General features: G+C 38.6%; 1 protein-coding gene across 1 annotated transcript in view; it reads right to left on the bottom strand.

Moving 5' to 3' along the window:
• LOC126291582 (sortilin-related receptor-like) overlaps positions 1–12,163 on the bottom strand; it is a 177,820-nt gene extending 165,657 nt beyond the window's left edge. Inside the window, 1 exon segment of the mRNA XM_049985115.1 lies at positions 11,832–12,163. Coding sequence (XP_049841072.1) covers positions 11,832–12,083 — 252 coding nt within the window. The 5' untranslated portion in view covers positions 12,084–12,163.
• Between the last annotated feature and the right edge of the window lie 2,527 nt (positions 12,164–14,690).

Below are 14,690 nucleotides of genomic sequence, written 5' to 3'. Positions count from 1 at the left end.
CATCACCAGACTTAATTTGACTACATTCCATTATCCTCGTTTTGCTTTTGTTGATGTTCATCTTATATCCTCCTTTCAAGACATTATCCATTCCGTTCAACTGCTCTTCCAAGTGTGTATCTTTTTCATTTATCATTACCTTCTCCTGGATAGTCCATTGTTTGATTATCAGGAAATTAGTTTTCTATCTTATTCTGATCTTGCATAATTTGAAGTTCATCAGCAATTGACTTAACATCCAAGAGTATCACTAAAGATTAAGTGTGCAGAAAAGAAAGAATCAGAAATCCCAATCTTTTAAAACTTGATAAAATGCTTGAACTTCCAGCCATGTCAAGTGGTTAAGAACCCACTAGAGAGCTCGCGACAATTTTATCAGTTTACATCACTGTGAAAATGTGCATTCATCCGTTTTTGAAGATGGGTGTCATATCTCAATTTACACAATATTCGAACAGCTCACATTTGCTAAACTATTGCTTTTCCTTATTTTAGCTGCATTACCTCAAGAGATAATTTCATAAAACAAAGAGTGAACACATGTAATATTATCTAGCATTCTGGTATATTCAGTCAGCTATTTACACATTCAGTAGATCACAACTGTGACCTCTCACTATGACGTGCACCGAGTCAGTATTTGTAAATGTAAAACATGTAGGACCAAGTTTCTATTAGTTCCTCTGCGAGTCACCGCATTTTGTCTGTTTGTCAAGACAGATCCCAAGCGCTCAGTTTAGCATATGAACGTTTCATAAGATAATTCTTGATCTCAAACTGTTCAACTGAGTAGTACAATTGTTTACAGCAAACAGTGCCTAGCATATCTGAGTTGAGGCCTTTAACACACAATGGACAACCAGAGCATAACTCTGGCACTGACAGTTGTGCAGGCAGAAGGCACCCGAGTCTCCAATTTTGAACTAAGTCCACTTAGTGGGTGACATTTTACCAAAAAGATACCATTTATTGAGATAAAAATTGTACCCGATATGAGCCCTCGGAGTGTATCCCAAGGCTGTAAGTGCCAAAACAGAAAGGTATGACAAAAAAAGAAATGCCTTGGTGGTGTCTAAATTGTAATGTAACCCTCTGTGTTCTTGAGCATCTGAAAACATGCACATTCAGGCAAATTATACATAAAAATTACATATAAAAATAAAAAAATAATATAAAAAATATGCCCTTTTGAAGGAACCATCCTGATATTTGCTTTAAGTAATTTAGGGAAATCACAGAAAACGTAAATAGTATGGCCGGATGTGGATCTGAATAACTGTCATCCTAAATCCAATTCCAGTGTGCTAAAGGCTGCGTTACCCCACTCAGTACAAGGTTGTGAGACGCTTGGTATATTTGGAGAGGGACTGGCCATATGATGAAGACGAAGACAAATACAAATAAATACACAACCTTTGTGGGAAAATTTGCACAATCAAAAGCTTAAAAAGTCTTACATCCCCACATCTAATTCCCCCAGTTATTTGATCACTTCACCTTATGAGAGGTTGTCCACCACTGTTCTTTGTACACTAAAGGATGAAAGTCAGCAAACATGGTGGCTAGCTGAAAGAAGGCACTATAGTTACAATGTGTAGAATTATCGCATCCCTAATTGTGTAGTGAATAAACCATATCTACCTTTTATGGTCTGACTATTGTTCATTAATCTCCAGTGATGCCTGGGGAGATCAAATTCTTGCATCGACACAGAAGAGTTCTTAACTGGTGACTGCATGCACTGAATTTTCCTTTAATGGTTGACAATGGAAGAGGGTCAAAATAGGATGTTTGTTGTGCACCACGACAGTTTCCTCGATTTCAATGACTACAGTGTTACTATTATCATCCTGAAACTTTCTGGTAGAGACACATCTGATTTCACCCATTTGCTTTGATCCATGACGTCATCAATATGGCAGAAATGCCTACTTCCAGTGTATAGTGAATGGTGAAGGAATCTTAAGTACATGCAATTGCCAACAAATGCGAACAAAAATAAGAATGACACAAGAACACCTCACTCCAAAAATAAAATGAAACCAATGGGACAACCACACAAAATATGGGTTTTATGGTGGGGACAAACTAAGTATATAACAAAACAAAAAGACTGCACCATCAAAAAAAATCTCAACTTATGACATAACACCACAGCCACAAAAGCAACAGGAATCTTACACTTCACTCGACCTACATAGCTCAAACCAAACCCACAATACCAAAAAGCCAATATCTGCAATTCCCAAAATGGAGCACAAGCTCAGATTAGGAAAGGATGGGGAAGGAAAGCAGCCATGCCCTTTTGAAGGAACCATCCCACCATTTGCCTTAAGTGATTTAGGGAAATTGCAGAAAACTTAAATCAGTATGGGCAGATTGGGTTTGCTCCATCGTTCAAGGGAAAAACCAGTGGGTGCAGTCACCAGTTAAGACTCCTTCTGTGTGGATACAATGATTCACACCGTCAGGTGGCTTGCGGAGTATGGATGTAGATGTAGATTTGATCTCCCCAGGCATCACTGGAGAATCATGAGCTGTAATCAGGCAAACCAAATTCTCAATACCAAAAAACCAATATCTGCAATTCCCAAAAGCATAATCTGACATTTCCCTTGACCTATACAGCTCAAACGCAGCTCTCGATACCTACTGGCAAACCACAAATAAAAAAATCACAACCACAAACTTCACACACCAACATAACTCAGAAAACACTACCAAAACCTCCACAACTTGAAAACCCAAAAACCTGCATATATGTTGGAGCAACTAAAACATATCTGAAACACCACAGATATAAAACAAACAAAACATCAGACTTACTTTAAAATACAAGCAAAACAAAAATTACTTATCAACAAATTCACCTAGGTCCCCCCCCCCCCCTGAATAAACTAATCACACCTAACAAAATCACCACACACACACACACACACACACACACACACACACACACACACACACACACACAAAAACACGCGTCACTGGAAACAAAGGAGACACTTCCAAATCCAGGTTACAGTGCTGATTACCCAGACGGCAACAAACCCATGTTACCAGAGCGATAATCAGACTCAAATGAATCCAATATCGCATGTGTACATGTCAACATCCCCCAACAGAGGACTTCACCAAATAAAACAAAACCTACAAACATGAACCAACTCAAAAACACCTTGCCATAATGACATCACACACCACGCCACCATTATGCCCAGGGGCTGTAACAGATTGAACGCTTCCAATAACCTGCTGGACTGGGACTAACTCTGAACAGATCTTTTGTCTTTCACAGGCACGTGCCAAACCAAACAGGCACGTGCCAAACCAAACAGGCAGGCGCCGAACCAAACAGGCAGGTGCCAAACCAAACAGGCAGGCGCCAAACCAAACAGGCAGGCGCCAAACCAAACAAAACAGGCAGGCGCCAAACCAAACAGGCAGGCGCCAAACCAAACAAAACAGGCAGGCGCCAAACCAAACAGGCAGGCGCCAAACCAACTGAGCTATCCAAGCATGACTCGCATCCCCTCCTCATTGCTTCACTGGCCAGAAAGTTTCAAATCAATGTACACACTGCTGCAGAGTGAAGATTTAACTGTGGAAACATGCCCTGCAGTGTTGCTAATCCACATCTCCACAATATCCTTTCTTCCAGAAGGGCTAGTTTTGCAATTCCACAGGAGAGCTTCTTTGAAGTTTGGAAAATAGAAGACAGGATACTGGCAGAAGTAAAACTGTGAGGACAGAGCGAGTCTCGCTTGGGTAGCTCATTCGGTAGAGCACTTGCCTGCAAAAGTGCAATATCTCAAGTTCGAGTGTCGGTCCAGTGTACAGTTTCAATCTGCCAGGCAGTTTCATACCAGTGCACACTCCGTTGCAGAGTGAAAATTTCCTTCGGTACTTTTATTCATTCAGTGTTGAGATGGCTTCCACGATTATCTGCAAATGTTTACAAGATAGAATACACAACAGGCTACTACATTCAATAACATTCAGTTTTCATTTGACACTGAATATCAAGTATAAGCTTTAACCACCTTTTTGTGCTTAATTCAGTTTTTGTGTGTTTTATACAATTTTTTCAAAAAACTTGCAGCTATGTAGTGCACTGGGGGTGGTAGGTGACATAGTTGAGTTCATTTAAACTTTTGTACTTGTACCATCTACGAACTCAAAACAGGTGAAGAGGCCATGTAACAACAGAACATAACAATGACAATTTGGTAACAGTATAGATGGTCACCTGAAAATTTCTCCCAGTATGATAGTTATGAGTGATCCTCTGGGCTTTGTAAGGTGCCACAATATCATGCACTGGAGACAATGTTAATTGTAGGCGGTCGTCAAGCATTATGTTCGAGACTATGTACAAAGATGCCCAACAGCTCACAGCACTGTTGTCAGCTTTCAACTGCAAAGTACTAATGGCTGCAAGCGAAAACAGTAGCCACATGCAGAGCTATGACAACACTGAGGCGTTGCCATTGAGATGTTCACAAAATCATGATACATTACTGGTTGAGGTAAGCTAGCAAAGCTGCTGCATCCAGCCCTCTGCAACTGAAGGCATCAACTTATGTTGACTCAACAATCATTAATTAGTTATTTACACATTATGGTGGACTTCTCACTAAGGTGCAGAATGAGCAAGTTTTAGAATTATACTGCTATTTCTTACTGAATAACATAGTAACAAATTGTTTATTTACACGACAGTTTTAAGCTTTTTCTTTTAATAGAACAAATTAGACATACATTTATACTTAACTATGTTCAATCTTAACTCTAACAGAAAAAGCAAAGGACTTGGCAGAGTGGCTGTACAAAATGGATAGACTCTTGAAAAGATAATGAAGATAATGGTATGTAGTTGAATTAAATTAGGTGATGCTGAGAGAATTAGATTAGGAAATTAAACAATGAAATGTAGACAAGTTTTGTTATTTGCACAGCAAAATGACCGACAATAGCCACAGTAGAGAGGATATAAAATGCATACTGGGTACAGAAAGAAAAATATTTCTGAAAAACAGGCATTTATTAATATCTGATATTGACTTAAGTTTTATGAGGTCTTTCCTGTATGCATTTGTATGGAATGCAGCCTGTACAGAAAAGGGAACACTGAAGGTTAGATGGGCAGATCAAGTAACTAATGAGGAGGGACTGCATCAAATTAGAGGAAAAAATGATAATGGCACACATTGACTAAAAGAACAGATCAGTTTATCGTTAAAATGGATGTAGGTTGCAGTAGTTATTTGTAAATTACAAGCCTTTACAGGATAAACTAATGTGGAGAGTTAAACCAAACCAGTCATCAGATGAAGACCACAACATTTATAAGTTCCACCTTTCTTGCCCTCTTTGTGCCTTAATCACACACACTTTATGTCATTACATATTGAGACATTTTTCTGAGCAAAATGAGCTGTCAAGCAGATATGATTCCAGTTGGTGTTTGAGGCATTCAAATGGCTACCAAGGTATTGTTTCGACACTTCATACGAAGACAATGAAAGTGACAGTAGTCAAAATGTAGAGTTATTTCAATGAACTCACCTGTTGAAACTCATTTTATATTAGAAGAAAATACTGACTAATAAAAATTATTAGCAAATACACAAACAGTATATCCAGTGATCCACAGTTGTATTTTATTTCTGAAGTCCCAGGTACATGTGCCCGAGATATCGCCCATCCTTCTATCGTTTAGCAAAATACAGCAGCAAGCAATAAATAATATTAAGGCTTGTGCAAAGATCAGGTTTATTGTGAATTATTAAAAATGTGGGACAATGTCCAGAATTTCAACTAAAGTCTTTAACAGAAAATATCTGAGAGACAGAACAGTCATACCTACATATTGGAAAAGCACACTCATTCGTCCCACATTAAATGAAAATTCATCACCTTATGCCGTGAGCTATAGAAGAAGAAACTGTGTTACTTGCTATCATTTCTATAGTGCTGTTGATTTCCCATTCCAAAAGACTTATCCATATAAAGATAGAACTAACAGGAAAATGCCAATTGACTTTTACAACAGAGCCACACACTATTCTCTGTTTAGCCTTTAGCCTGCAACACATAATGAGGAGGATACACGGAATTTTATACACACCCAGGATCAACTGAACCTTCTCACGTTGGACGTTGGCTTCACCCCATAAGAAAATAACAATGTAGTGTGTGACACTATGTGTGCAAACAGAGAGAAACCAGAACACCACAACATTTCTTTTTCTTCTTCTTTAATGTAGCCTGTTGTGACAGGATGATCTGTAGCGTTTGTAGTGACTGGGTTAATTTGGAACATGACAATTTGGTACAAAGTTGGTAAAGCAGTATTGAATTCTTCAGTTAATCCAATGTCAAATAGCACTTGTAGATAATAATCCAACACACACATAACACCATACACAGACAGAAGATAAGAAAATCACGAGGATCTGAAACTCACAAAATCAATCATATTACGTAAAATGAGTATAGAACAGCCTTATAAGGAATAAAGTCATCAATAGAACACACCGAAAATTTTGTAGTTCAAAGTAGACGGAGAATCTCATTTTAGAAGAAGCAATAGAGAATTTGCTAAAACTGACACAAAAAGAATGCACCTGCAGTGTGTAAACATTAGCAGTCTTGCCCATGCACAGACAGTGTAGCATTTGTAAGCAATGTAAAGACAGAAGCAATCTGGGATGGTGCAAAGCAGTTATAAAATTGCTGAGAAAAAGAAGACTAAAGATGTGTTGTGACCAGACAAAACTACTTTAATCCAGCCATACATGTGGGTTTTTTTAACTGCTTTGGGAGAAGTCTCATCAAACTAGAACCAATTCAGTATTGGTTCACAGTGTAACATAAATGAGTACATTAAAAATGTACTCAACTTTGGCACACTTGTTTCCCCACAGGGTTACCGGATAATTCACAACTTTCACTGACTAGCAATGCATCACTTGACACTCTTACTGACAAATCATTCTCTTGGTGTACAAAATGCAACCTTTGCAAAAGTATATTTATCAGAAACTTTAAGAACTGTCACTGTCCTACACGATGACAGTAACAGCCATATCTGAGGTTACAAATTGGGCAGAGTGCTCCTGTGCACAACTCTATATTGACCTCTGGTGTGATGCTCTGCCGAGAGAGGAGTCGTGATCTTCAGGAGTGACTCCCATTTGCCATCGTGGATTGCAGCAAGACTTTAGTAAAGTCTGTGGCTTGATCTGCATTGCTACCTTTGGTGTGGCTCTGTGATCTTTGGCCAATACCACAAGATTAATATAAACACAGAATATCTCGTGAAAAGTAAGAAATACCTAACACATTGTCGATATATTAGCTACCTGTTTGCATGTAAAACATGGTCAGTTTATAAGTGTAACACACTTTGCCAGTGACAAATATGATACCATGATCACCATTTACAATGGTTGTCTACCTCTATGTACATTGAATGCCATTTGTTTTCTATGTTACTCTTTACATTACTAAGTAAATAGTGCAGAATACTGCATTCTTTTTGGTGTCACACTAAGACCAGGTGATGGATAGTGTACGTCATTTCTCCTTCTAATATTATAGTTATGACTGTTACTCTTTCTGAAGTGGAACAGGAAACAGCGTGCTCCATATCTGTATTAATGAGATACAAGATTAGAGGCAGGGTGTCGTCGGGGTAAATTTTTAATCTGTTTATTGCAGATTGATTTCAGCTATCGTGTAGCTATATTCATTGTTACATGAATGAAAGAACAATGATATTCAGACATTAAGATATAAATTAATACTAGATCACAAATATGTCAGTTGGGAAACTAAATATACATATCAATTATATCTAAGTCATGATGGCTCATCATAAATTGCACATGGTAGGATGCTGCCATTACACATAATGGTTAAACTCTTGCTTGCTGCTTCCATTTCCTTGGTATGTGAAATCAATAGTAACTAGTACCCTCTTTATTACTGTCATTTGTATAATACATTTTTTTTAAATATATAAAAAAATGAAATGTAGTAGCTTTACATTAAGTTACAATGGCATCCCTAAATACTAACATACACTGAGTAATTATGTTACAACCTGAAGAAAAAATCCACACGGGCGATACAAACTAAAATCCTAATAACAGTAATTTTTGTATAAAAACTACAATCTACAAATCAAGATATACATTATGGGAACATATCACATGCTGAGTGGATAATTACCTTTTCCAACTTGGTTCACATTTCAGAAAGTAACACGTGGTTGTCACGTATGAACCAGTGTTATGATCTGAAGGAGGTACAACATACAATTAGACATAAAAGCTTACCACTGTTTATTATTATGTTGCATGATGTTTTAAGAGTTCAGTAAATGGAAGTGGAAAACCTATCAATCCTCAAAAGATAAACTGAAAGTTTTTGAGTGTCAAACCTTATGAAGATATCAGAGAATATGAGATTACAAAAAATATTTAAGACACCCAGTAATGTAGAATGCTAAAGAAGAGAAAGTAGATCCAAATAATCACATATTAAAAATGTCAAAGGACAGGCTTTCTAACACAGAATTCTATAGATAAAGCTGTGAAAACTAGCTGCATCAAACCAGTCTCTGAACTGAAGACAAGAAATACAATGACCATCTGCAATGTTTCACACAACTTTTATAAGCTCATGGTAAGGGATTCACTGTAAAAACAACCAGCAAAGAGTTACATACTTCACCTTACCTCAATGAAGATGAATGTAAGAGCCCAGGGACATGCTTTGAAATCTTAATTGCGCAGTACTAACCACTTGCGAGCACCTCTAGATGGTGCGAATGTGCACTATCTTAAAAAAATCCATCCTAGAGAAGGCAGACAAATATTCATAAAAGTGGTGTCCATGAAAGCATTTATAATGAAAACAGCCAACTATCCATTCACACGAGTTCATAAAATACTGAGAGTGTGTGTAGTGTTATGGCCCAGCACACACATTCATTCAGGAAAAGTAGGGGCTAAGCCCTAGCCAACCATCAAGATTTAAGTTGTCCACCGTTTCTGCAGATCACTTAAAGCAAATCCAAATATGATTTTATTGGAAAAAGTATATCCAGTTACCACCATTATTCTTATCCAAGCTGAATAAGTAAATAAACGAAAAAAGGTGCATCAGAACATCACAAAAACATTTATGATGATAAATCCCAGCATGGGAAAGCAATGGCTGGACAGAGTTTGTCCTTCCACATTTCGCAGTGCGCACATCAATAGCCACCAAGTATATGAAGCAGACAACATAATTCATCATGAAACTTCCAGGGGCTCTACCAACTGAACTACCCAAGCATGACTCACAACCTGTCCTCATAGCTTCAATTCTGCCAGTACCTCATCTCCTACCTCCTAAACTCCACAGAAGTCTCCTACGTACCTTGCAGAACTAGCTCCCTGGAAGAAAGGATATTGTGGAGACATGGCTTAGCCACAGCGTAGGGGATGTTTCCAGACATATCCTTTCTTCCAGGAGTGCTAGTTCTGCAAGGTTCATAGAAGACCTTCTGAAGAGTTTGGAAGATAGGAGACAAGGTATTGACGGAATTGAAGCTGTCAGGACGAGTCATGAGTCGTGCTTGGATAGCTCAGTCAGTAGAGCACTTGCCTGTAAAAGGCGAAGGTCCCAAGTTTGAGTCTCAGTCCGGCACACAGTTTTAATGTCCCAGGAAGTTCCATATAACTGCACACTGCTGCAAGGTGAAAATTTCATTCTGGATAACTCATCATAGATAACCCTTCACCAATTCAAGTCTGGTTTAAGAAAAACTCCTAGGTCACCATTGCTTGTGCTGTTCTTGGCATCTAGTTTGGCTGACACCTGTGAAATGACACACTGTTTCCGTTAAACAGGTATGTAAAAGCTTACAAAAACCCAATTTTTTGCTAGTATATACATGACAGGAATTGGTCAAAACAAAGTTTTAAAATGATAATGGACATGGTTGCTTCATAACCACTCAATTATAACACGAAAAAATGAAGGAAAAGAAATAAGGTATTGATACCTAAAAATGCCAGCTCTCACATACCGACCACTGACATGTAGATTGACTGACCAGAACAGAAAATAATATTTAAAAGATTATATGCAATAACTGTCATAGTTTTATAAATACCAGTTGTCAAGTAAATATTAAACTAATAGGGCAAAGAAACATGTATGTACTTGATGCAATAGAGGAAGTAAAGCCCTCCTTCCATTATGCCCTACCACAAAATGTTACAACATTGAACTTAAAATATTTAGGCAGCAATAGTACATAGCAAACATGGAGCACTTGCCATAAAAGGCAAAGATTATGGATCCCAGTCTGCCAAACCGTTTTTATTTGAAGGAAATTTCAAATCAGCACAAACTCCACTACAGAGTGAAAATTCATTCTGGATTACATAGCAATGTGATGCAGGCATTAACAAAGTAAAGGTTGCTTTTCTTTCATAATGTACATCTTAACTCATTCCACATTAGCAAATGCTTCAATGAATGCAGCAAATTAATGGTAATTTTTAATGACGTCTCACCTAGACATTTATATTCATCTGTTCATCATGTCCTGTACATACCAGGAGTTTGAGTCACATCTGGCGAGCAAGTCTTAAGAAACACATTATATGTAAAAAATAAAAATTGTGTCAAATACTTATATTCCCTACTTTTCCAATGTTTAGACAGCAAATGATTCATACAACTCTGTGCTTCACATAGATGTTCTGGAGCATTTTTTCTCATATTAAGGAAGGCTAATGTGAGATACTCTTTCCTTCGGATGTGACATGAGTTATTGTGCTTCCTAGGTTGTGGAATCCCTTCACTGCGCCGTTTACATGACCTCAATTTTATATAGCATTCCATTCCCTAAACTTATCTCTTTCTTACTTTCATTGAATAGTAAGGTATACATTAACAAAATGGAAGGTCCAGTTAAATCACTGGGTGGGAAAAGATAGTGATTTTGTGTTCGTGTTGTATAGTTTAACAAAAGGAAACGCAAAAGTCATGAAGGGAGGATTAATTGGCGGAATATGTTATCGAGACAACGTTGTATTACACACCGCCATCTAATTACATTTTTAGATAAAATATCGTTCATTCATGAAGTTACTTATTGCGCTATTAGTATGACGACAGAAAAAAATTTTCTCTACAGTCCAAGTACTCTGCCGCACCGGTTGTCCTGCCAAATTGTTGCCAACACTATAATATTGTGATGCGTCTATTTTTTTTTTTTATGCTGCCAGTGGGATGTTACATGACAGACGCTTTGGCGAGTGTTCAAAAATCACACACAAAGGAAAGCGATAATCAGTGTGAGAAGTCAGTACTGACGTGAGTCATGTAAAATGTGACAAGAAATGTCAAATATTTTTCCAACGTATGTACCGAGGTCTAACAACAAACTGCAAAATCTTATTCCGGAAAAAACACTCTTGTCCACCTACAGCGATAATCACCTGTCTACAACTAACGAATGACGTTTGCATCAAGCCCTTGCGCGACCTGCCATCGTCTTCCGGAATATCTGTAATGTTTGCTTAATTTGACAACATTACATTGTTTTACTGTATGAGGCTGAACGAAATGAGAAACATTATTCAAGCCACCATACACAGGTGATCTACTACACTTATTGATCATTTAGTGTGAAAACTGGTGACGCATCAATTTGAAAACACCGCGCTTATTGCGCATAACCTTCGCTGGGGTATCGACCAGTTGGTTCTTTGTCCAGGGGCCGATGCGTATGGGCGTTAGCGGTGTTCTAGTTTCCTTACCTTTGTCATATTGTACTTCGGCACATCTGTCGACCTCTTCTTGCGTGCTCCGATATCCATATCCGGCGAATCGGCGACGCTGTCAAAGTCCTGTTGGGCATTGAAAACAACTGTCCTCTTGTGGAGCCGGGAATCCTCCTGGTTTACGTGCAACGTTTTGGGACGTGTTTCCACGCTAGCGTGCGATTCTCGGACTATCAGAGCTACGAACATGAGTAGCAGAAGCGGCGCTAACCTCTTGCGTCGCGCCATCTTTTAACTCGCGCTCAGCACAGACACAGCACAAACACCATCTGCAACAGCTGCACACTGACTGCCGCACTTTGCACCAGGGCTGACTGGACTGGACTGGTAAGCCTCCTCACGTGACAGCTGGCGGCGCATGCGCAGTGGGCAACTGTGCTTTCGAGCTAGTCTATCATGGAACGCTCGAGATTATCGTATAAATGATGACTCAGATGCTGTGTAGCCTGCAGATTTCCCGACTGCCATGAGTGATATCCAGGCAGTCTGGCGAACAAAGAGGTGTCTTCTGGGCTTGAGTGCGACTTCTGATAAGAGCATAAGTCAATCAATTAAAAAACAACTGACATAAACTACGTCTTCTTGTGTCCATATCCATATTCTGCTAAGCACTGTTAATTGTATGGTGGAATATACTTCCCATTTTATTACATTGAACAGTTTATTGCCGTTCCATTATCCAATACAGGAAGAATATCCGGTAAAATATCTATGTGTGTGCTTCTGTTCTTGTTGCTGGCACTTAACGGAGAGAACGCAGGGTAGCGCAGTATGTAATTACATTCCTCACGTAATTCTGGTTCTTGCAACGTTGTTACACAGCACTCTTTTTCTGGATAGTTGGCATCTGTTTTTAAGCTTATGCCACTTTGGGCTTTACAGCATTTCAGAGACAGTGCCCAGCACGTAACTCAAACCCGTCGCCATCTATGCTGCCCTCCTTTGTACAAGTTCACTGGGATGAGTTACAGAAGTGTTTTGCAAGGAGACTCCTTTGCAGACATACTGTATTTTCCCAGTATCCTTCCAATGAGCAAACGTCTTCCACCTGCTTTACCTACGATTGAGCCTATGTGATAATGCTGTTATACAGCCCCACAGATTGTTACACTTAGATATCTGTACGAAATGTCTGATTCCAGTTGTGACTCATTGATAGCGTGGTCATAAATTCATGGGTGTCCAAAAGGGACAGAAAATACAAGTGTTCCTACCTTTGGAATCTGGAGAACAGGCTAAAATCCTTCATCACATGATTCTCATATCCTTCCCGAAGTGTCTGTCTTAAGATGCCGCTAAATCGCAGGTTTGACAATTTTAGCTTAACGTGTACGACAACAATGAGATGTACACGCTGTTAGTATTGGCTCCGTAAGTTATGTTTATTTGAGTTGTCACACTATTCACGGATAATTTCGTTTCTTTTGGCACAACTGCGTTCTTGCGTCGGCCTAGACTCAAAGCAAATGCAAATATGTCTAGAATAATGAATCCATTATTTTTTTGTCGTGTTCCCGTACCCGTTGTTTGTGGGTACAGACCAGGGAATGTCGGAGAAATGCGGACAGCGGAGTTTGCCGGAGACTTTGTCGGCTAAAGACTGTTTTCAACAATGGTACGCAACTTAAAACAAGTCATTTTTTCTGCCATAACCTGTATCAACATAAAGGGATATAAGTCTTAAATATAAACAGATTTCGATTTTGTTGAGCACGTAACTAAATATTGCTACAACTTGATGCCCTTATTCCTTTATAATTTTGTGAAACTGATATGTATTTCGCAGACTGATTACAGCATAAACACCATGTGCTGTTCAACGTCAAAGTAGTTTTCCGCAGTCGCCGTGTGGAATATTGCTGTGACTGAATTAGACAGTCTAAAGTTGTGTTTCATTAGTTTAAACGAAAGCAGTATCTAGGATAATAACGTATTAACAATAATCCGTGTGTTGAATATAAGTATATCTACCTAAGAATGTCGTATTAAAACAATGTTAAAAAAATTCTAAGGAAGGAGATTTTTGTTTTATTTTAAATGTGCAGTGCAGATATCCATGGACGCACACATTGTTATTTCATGCCTACTCTGAGGCCAGACTATGCTTTCTGTTGTTAATGTACTGGAAAACATGGACTATTACATGAACACTTTGCCTCTTTCGTGTTAAATACCACCATGTCTTTTTTGGCAGCATTTCGTGGTGGTTATGACTCTCTCGACTTACCTAATACGGTTGATACAGTTTCAGTCAGAAAATGAAAATGAGCGTATGGTATCGTTGGCCGAGAGGCACCTATGGACAAGCATAAGTATAAATACAGTGAAACAGAGATGAAATGTAGACAGCTATAAAAACAATTATTATGGACATCCAAAAATAAGAAAATTAAACTTTAAAAAATGATTAAAGGATAGACCACATGACTTTGAGTGCAGCCTCGGTAGATCAGGCTTGAAAATGAGCTAGCTGGTTCGAAAATAGTTTCCAAACATATGCACTGCAACTTTGACCTAGGTTGCTGCTCCTGTATCAACAAAATGTTGAAACTAAAAAAATGCTGGCAATGTTTTTTCAGTGTAATTAATAATTTTAACCAAGTAAACTGCGAAAACTCAGTAGCTTTCATAGCTTTTTAATACATCACTTGCGAATAGATGTCACCCCTGTTTCTGAATGTGAGCAATGATTTTTTACAGTTCTCTCAATCTTGTCGTCACTATTTATTTTGTACTGCCACCCTTCAGCAACATTCGTTGTTCGGTGGCTTTTTCCGTAGCAATTGTCCATTGCGATGGCAATATCCTTATTCTATAGGCAAGTACCCACAGAGT

This window comes from Schistocerca gregaria, chromosome 9, assembly GCF_023897955.1.
Source record: "Schistocerca gregaria isolate iqSchGreg1 chromosome 9, iqSchGreg1.2, whole genome shotgun sequence".
NCBI lineage: Eukaryota > Metazoa > Arthropoda > Insecta > Orthoptera > Acrididae > Schistocerca > Schistocerca gregaria.
The sequence above is the reverse complement of the archived record's forward strand: the minus strand, read 5'-3'. Positions and strand labels throughout refer to the sequence as shown.